The sequence below is a fragment of the Apostichopus japonicus genome, chromosome 20 (assembly GCF_037975245.1).
Source record: "Apostichopus japonicus isolate 1M-3 chromosome 20, ASM3797524v1, whole genome shotgun sequence".
NCBI classification, from domain to species: domain Eukaryota; kingdom Metazoa; phylum Echinodermata; class Holothuroidea; order Aspidochirotida; family Stichopodidae; genus Apostichopus; species Apostichopus japonicus.
Window position 1 is genome coordinate 7,436,749 of NC_092580.1, and position 7,899 is coordinate 7,444,647.

Below are 7,899 nucleotides of genomic sequence, written 5' to 3' on the forward strand. Positions count from 1 at the left end.
TACGTTGGTACCAGAATCCCATCATCATGGTGAAATTCATTTGCTTGTCTAGGTGTGTATGTTCCATGTCAGATAATAGAAGAAGCCAAATCTTTGTAGTGTTTTCAGATGAAATGTTACAACTTGTTCAAACAAATAAGTAATCCCCTTCCCCCCCAAAAAAGGATATGGTATAATCTTCCCTTCCCCCTCCATCTCCTGCCTCCAACCCCTATATCCCCTGCCTCCCCCTTCCCTCTCAGAAGAGACAAAGCTTAACTGATGTAAGGCTAACAAGTGAGAGAGGTAAGTGGAAACATATAAAACTTAAATCTGTTTGTTGATGACTGAACAATCGGAACATGTAGAAAAGAAAAGAATACAAAAACTACATGAATATTCTCGTTTTAAAATATATATTTCTAAAGTGTTTATTATAGTTTAAAGGTAGAAAATATCAAAATAGCAAAGATTGAAAAGCAAAGAAAAAAAAAGCATTGCAAACTTAAAATGCGGTCGGATTATTTACAAAGTTGTACGATTTTCAAAAAAAAAAATATCCACCTTTTTATAGCCAATGAATTGTGTCCCTATTACACCGGTTAACAAACAGAAGTTTTTGCAGTTTATAAGGATCGAATATAAAAAACTTCCATTATTAACCTCAACCTCCAAATTTAACGGTTGCAACATTGAAACTGTTGGATACTGAATGAACATGATTTTCCATCTGCATATTATTTCATATTTTGAAGTTCATATTTAACCATTGGTGTCGCAGATTACATTTCTGTACATCCTTATACTGACTTTTCTGTTAGTTTGAGATACTTTCATACCATCTATAAGGAAGGCTGTCGGTCTGCATGCCCTCCCCCACCCCCCCCACCGCCCCTCCATTTTTATCCTGCTAAACTATACGTTACCAAATGTATTTTATTACCCTCGGGGTCTTACCATCCAAATTTCTCATTCTGAAGTTTCCTAAAGGCTGACTTTAGGCACTTAATATATCTAAGTCAGAAAACTGGCTGAGGGTGGTAGTACACAATTAAACAATGGTAGCGGTTACTACTGCCCTATCTAGCATGATGGGCTGAGGGAGGGGAGGGGTTGTTGGGGTCAATACTAATTGTAAAATCTGCATGATTAATCTAGGATGTTGAAAAACTTCAAATTGCAGTATCAAATTTTAATAAGTCAATGATAAATATGAGCAACGGAAAAATTGCAATGATTTTGGAAGAAAAATTTCAAGTATCTTAAAAGAGACAATTTGTTATGAAAAGAGGCCATCTTGTATTTTCTGCACTTGTAAGTCTTGACCTGTCTCTATTACAGAGTAATAAACTCTAAAATTCATCTCTTTTAATTTCATAGCAACCTAGTTATGAAAATGCTCGTCTGGACCACCTTCATTGAACATATACATACACAACAATTGGTCATTAAGTTTAAAATCACCTGACCATTCCTTGACTCTCTAACATATATGCAGAATTATACTTTATACTTACCTATAAACTACACACATTAACTCAAACGTTGCTGAGCCCTACGTACTATCTACCCACACTCATAATATGGTGATTGTGAAAACAATGAAAAGAAAAAAATGTTGGAAGGACAAACTGAAAGGGTGTTTACATCAGAGTAACAACAGAGCATGGACGGAGTAGTTTTAAGTCGTGGAGGATGAATTGTTGGCCACGATAGGCTTCCATGTCATCGGCTGGCCAAATCTGAAGTCAGTGGTACCCGGGAGGTCCACCGTGGGTCTATGGTCTCTGAGGGCTGACAGGGTAAGTGGTTGCCATTTTCTATAAGATGCAGATGACTTTGATTCTCTCATCGTTGAATTCTGAGATCTCGATTGACGAAGACGCAAAACATTTTCTATCGAAGAAAGAGATCAAAAGGAGACGTATAAATTGTACTGATGTGTAGCCAACAATGAATTGTATATTGGATTGTTATAGAGCAGAGAGTGTAGAACAGACATGAGTAACTTATGTATGCAACTTCTTTTCTTTTAAAAATAAAAAGAAAACAGTAAATTAAATTTAAATTTGCCTTCCTTTTGTTGACAAATTCACAATGATGATTATGATAAGCCACAGAACCATTATTATACAAAAGAAACTGTCTTCTGCTAAAGAATGATTTTGCGTAAACATGTGAATATATCCTATCTATACCAAAAGTTCCTTGTTTTTTTAATATCATGTTTTATAAGTAACCATATTCAAGTATACAAGTATATTAATTTACATTTCATGATTCAAATTTGAGGAGTAACAAAACGTTCCATTGTTATGCTTTTGCAAAATGAAACAGGTTTTTTTTTGGAAATAGTCGGGGAGGGGTTAAAGGGAATATATCTGCTTGTATGGTTTAGCTTCCAGCTAAGATACCAAAAAATGAACAGAAGAGTTCAAAATGTCTGTATCATTCCTTAAGAACCTCAGAGAAGAACTGTTCAACCAATACTTATCATTGAACACATTTCTAGTATTTTGAACTTCCATGCCAGAAAAGATGCTAGAACCATGCTTTTATGTTGTCTATTTTGTCCATCTCAATATAACATTAGGAGTGATATCTATTTACTCTAGGCATGTTTCTCTTACCCTGTCCTTCATCTTGACTCATCTCAGGGACATGGTAGTCTACGTTGTCATCTAAGGCCTCTGTCATGATCATATATCCTGGGACTGATGGTTCTGGAATCTCGGGATTTCTACGATTCCGCCAAAACTGACCTTCGCTCGTAGCTTTCTCTTCCGTCAAGAAACTCAACTTCTGCCCTCTATATGACCTATGACCTCTGTTTCCTTTCTTCTGCGGGTCCATTCGTTGCAATTCATTGGATGACTTGGATCGTGGTTGGGGCTCTGGTTCTTCCGGACTTTTGGAAGTTTCCAAAGGTGGGAGCCATTTTCTGTAAACTTGTTCATCCTCTGATCTAGAATCCTCGACCTAATATTTTAAGAACAAGAATAAAGCTTATAACTGAGGTGCTCATTAAATGTAATTTAATAATTAAATAATAATTTAATAATTAAATTTGTAATTTTGTAACTTTTTTCTTTTCACAGTTAGTTACTTCGACTAAAACAAATCCAAATAGGTTAGATCTTCTGTTTCCAACAATTTCAAATAAATGATAAAACCAGCATATAATGGCTGTATAATTTTCTATTTCTTGAGGTTTACTTGATACTTTTCTATAGCATGTGTTATTTCTATTGTTGTATTGCCATCAACAAGATCTAACTATGGAAAATTCATAAAAATTTAGAAAGAGCCAAGAAGTTATTGTCCAGGACAGGATTCAGACTAGTGAGGCTTCCTCCTGGACTCTACCAACTTATAAATGTTGAGAGCAGAAACAAAAGCTGCTGGCAATGGAGGGAAGAGCCAAATGGAAACCCTAGGGACATGCCTGTCGCAGGGCACCCTTTTGAAATTTTCCATTTTTAATAAGTATAGTTTAAAAATAAGAAAAACATTTTTCAACATATTTCCCAATCCCCCTAATTGACCCCAGGCCTGGGAAGTCGCCAGCCCTCCTGAACCCCCCTGGCCTTGTCAGGCCTGCAGGCGCGTAGCCAGGAATTTGCCAAGGGAGGGGCGAAAATGTAGGCAAACTATCAGAGCCGTAGAAACAGCTTTTAAAATGATCTAAGCGTAGCGCCACCATGGTTGGCGCGAAGTGTACAAGACAATTTTTGCTCAAAATGCCTCCCAGATCACTGGAAATGGCACTTCCCAGGCCTTGTAAGTTGCATATTAGCATTTTCTCTTTTGAAATTACTAGCGATATCATAAAAACATAAAAAAAAATAAAAAAATATATGCTCAAGGGGGGGCTGCTGCCCCCTTCACCCCCCCCCCCCCCCCCTTAAGAAGTAAAACGAACCTCATACTCAAACACACATTAAACTTACATTTGTACGATAATAGGAAAACATGTCAACATTTTCTCCTCTTCATGTATTTGTATAAAATTTAACGAGTGTTGTTCAAAGTCCACATTTGCTTGTCTTCACAAGAATATCGATTGTAATTCTGATCAAGTGGGTTTTTTTTTTTTGCTTTTCTTTCTGAAAACATATGATGTGAATGATGTGTGATATTTAAATATAACCGTCTATACATACACACCTCACCATCCACCCACGAGGGGTGGTATCTCTCTATGCCGTCAGATCCGTTCAAATCGTTAAAGTCCGGCATGGGGTTGTTGTGTAGGAGGACGCTTGTCTTATCCTCATTGGCTAGCGACGAACGATACATGAGCTCCATTCGATGACGAATCTCGCGGATGTGCTCGTGGTAACGACTGTCTTCCATACGTTCACTGGGAGGGAGCTGAAAGAAAAAAGTAAATAAATGACTCAAATGTAAACATCATTTATTTGATATTTGCATGGAGAAAATACATGAAAAATGTTAAACGAGTTCTGTAGTTGAAAATTATCCTTTTGATGGGAGGTAGGACATAAAGGACAAATTGTGAATATTGAGCAAAAGGACAATATTGATTGAAGGTGAAAGGAAGCGTGGGTTGTATGTATTTATTGATATATAGGACTAAATTAAAGAGAAAAAATTGCTTCAAATAAATGTTTTCCTTATCCTGAGAATTAGAGAGAGAAACAAAAAGTCAACATTTGTGTTAGTCGTATGTTTGGTGAGGTGTCCATATTCCACCACGTGAAACATTTACTCACTGAAATGTGGTTTGCTCACAACATTAACCCTTAGGAAATGTTGATGACATCACTTAGGACACTAACCGAATTAAAAACTATGAAATCAAAATGTCAAGAAAAAAGTACGAAAATAAAGCAAAAAGGGGAGCTAAATTTGTTGGCAATGAATGCATTCTTTTCTCGTTCTCGTAACCGAAAAAAAAAAAAAAATCCTCAAACTGTAACCAAAGATGTTAAAATTATAATGTAAAATGATAATGATTTGAAGTGATTTTATATGGAAAAATTAAAGAAAGTATTTATGGTTGGGCTGTTCAATCTATCAAATTATGATCAGTGTGTAGTAATAGCAGAATTTAGTGATTACTTTGGCCAGCTGTGTGTGTTTTAGTTTTTGCTATGTCTTTGTGAACATACCTGCTGTGACATCTACACTAAAAGTTGTATGAATTACAATCCCCTTAAACATAGAATAATCCTCATAATAGTAATTGCCAATTCTTCTGAAGCACCATGTTACATCTAATATTTTATATTTTCTTGGCGAGGAACCTGTTACATGAGAGTAGCTCTCAATAACCCCAGGGCCACACCCCTCCTTTTCCAAATCCTGGATCCAACCCTTTGTTTGGTGGAAAGTCAATTTAAACACCCCCACCCTTCTATGGAATGGTGGGTGTATGCATTATGCCATATATTAACTACTGAGTACTGAATTAAGATTATATTCAGAAAGCTAATTTTCCAACTTCAGTGGAGTAGGAAAGGAATGTCGCCCTGAATTTCCTAGCTTGGTTACCACTGTCTCATATTTTTGGAAATATTACCAAGTTTTTATTATATATAGTTTTGATTTAATTTTATTATTTTCAACACGCAGCCAAAACAGCGTTGGTACCGACACCGACACAATTGACTTCTTAACACGTGACTTATAATATCCATTACTCTACTTATTAATAATTTCCAAGGCCATAACTTACATCTCGTTCTGTATAGAACTGCCTCCTGGAGGCTGGCTTGGTATGTGTGAGATATTCTCTGATGTAAGCGCTGTAAGCTTGCTTGAGTTCTGCAGGAATCTGTGAGTCGGCTTGCTCTAACTTGAGGTGGGTCTTACTCCTCAGAAGGTGCCACAGGGGGTCGGCTCCAGCTCGACCTGAGGACAAATATAACAAAAGAACAAAAACAAAGGAGTTACAGCTAAACAAACCAAGAAATGTCATTTTAATTGAATTTGAAGTTTCATAATCATATACAAAATGGAATGCTTGGAATATGCTTTGGTATACTATGGGAAATGATTAAGTGGTTACATTTTGCAAGGCAATGTTTTAATTATCACAAAATACTAACAATGTAATTCTAAGGTTCTATGCATGTTACTTTTGTTATATGATATTAGATAATTTCTAGTAATGCTTGTTTAGCAGGGATTAATGGATTCTTCCATTTACAAGCTTACAAAATAATTTAAACTTGATCAAGCTTAAAATAAAAAATAAAAATAAATCGTTCCTAAATAATCCAGAAAGACACAGAAATGGTCACATATCATCAAAGTCACCGCATTTGTTCAGCTCCTCTCGTTAAAATATATATAATTGAGATACTTCGTCATCTAATTTACCTCAATATTTTGAAATTTTAGATTTCCGTTGGGACTAATATTAAAGACTTTAGATTTCATGTAAAGTTAATGTTTTATAATTCAGTCGGGGATAACTTTTAGCTTATCAATAGCTATCAACAGCTTGGATCTGACATATTACATTGTGCTTGGACCATATCTGCTTGCATATGGATGCTTGACTATTAAAGCAATATTCATAATAAATACCCACACAGAAGGTGCTGTTCAATGCATAAATGAATGTGGCTATGGACGCTTCAGCATTCCAGGTTTGACAACCATCTTCTGCAAGCTACATGAGTACAAATATTATCAATAACTTACCTCCTTGGTTTCTAAGGGCAGTCGGTACCTGGATTACTCTCTTCTTCTCCGGCATAATCTTTGGATGTAGAATGCACTCTGCTTCTTCCGGCCCAAACAATCTGTAAAGTTCCTGCTTGTGGGGAGGTAACTGCTCCCATCCCTGGATTCTCTCCTCAATGGGTCTCTCCTCTTGACTGCCGTTTGAATACTTTGCGTCTCCCCCTGCTGACATCACAGATTCAGAGAGGGACGACTCTTCCCCATCCTCCCTGCTGGGTATAGCACTCAGCCGCCTGCCTCTCTCTGCCATCAATACTCTTTTATTTATCCCATCGTTGCCTAAAGCGTCGTCTGTGGACTTTAAACTGGAGGTCTTCTTCTTCTCTGACTCGGCCTGAGACTTTAATCCTTTCGCTGTCGATAGAAAATTATGAACGTAGAACGTCGACTATGAAGGTAAAACTTTGCGAAAGGGAAGTTAGATACATTGATACATTTAAAAAAAAATGGAAAATACTTCTTTCCTATATTTTGCTTTGGCTGTGCCAAATACCGTTAGATGGAAATCAATGAAACTGTTTATGAAGACTGCTAAAAATTTGAAATTTTAAAACTGTCTTTGGTATTCTATATTCAATGTTTCTTATTGCATGTACAATTTGTGAATAATTGAAATATGTTTGGTTTTGATTTATTAGTGACAATGATAGTACTTTGTTATAACATTGTTCTTGATTAACTTAACCCGGTCCAGATTTAAAAATGAAATATACACAGCTGTAATAGAGTTATCACTTATAGGACATCACTTTACATTACATATTAACCATGGAGGTTGTTTGATTTTCTACTAAAAAGATATGAATTTTGGTTGGTATGTTCTATCTCGGCAATTGATCAAACTAAACAGCTGTATAAATTGGATCATGATGTTCCATATTTTCCATTCTCTGAAATAAATATTTGTTAAATTATAAATTATTGTTCATAGTGAGCTTAAATTCCACATGGTCTTATTTAACGTTTTACAGCAAACCCTAAACATGGCTGGTGGCGTAAAGATCATAAACTGTTTAACCAAAAACTATGCTAGTAATAGACAAAAAATGGACAGTGATGTTGAAACCTCAACAAGTCTTTTTACTGCCAGCCAGCATATATATTTTTGCCTCACTAAGATAACTTATCATCCAGTTGACATTTTCCAAAGTGGAACATTTGGAGAGGAGGAGCCTTCAGGAAAGAATTTGTAAAACCTGTGAA

General features: G+C 36.1%; 1 protein-coding gene across 4 annotated transcripts in view; it reads right to left on the reverse strand.

Moving 5' to 3' along the window:
- Positions 1-460: 460 nt before the first annotated feature.
- Positions 461-7,899, reverse strand: part of LOC139961128 (uncharacterized) — a 62,411-nt gene continuing 54,972 nt past the window's right edge. For all 4 annotated transcript variants that reach the window (XM_071960034.1, XM_071960035.1, XM_071960037.1 and 1 more), the window contains 5 exons: positions 6,655-7,050; positions 5,681-5,856; positions 4,147-4,353; positions 2,610-2,958; positions 461-1,875 (listed from right to left, as the gene is read on the reverse strand). In XM_071960034.1, the coding sequence (XP_071816135.1) occupies positions 1,661-1,875; positions 2,610-2,958; positions 4,147-4,353; positions 5,681-5,856; positions 6,655-7,050 (1,343 nt within the window). In that variant the 3' untranslated portion in view covers positions 461-1,660. The remainder of the gene's footprint in view (positions 1,876-2,609; positions 2,959-4,146; positions 4,354-5,680; positions 5,857-6,654; positions 7,051-7,899) is intronic.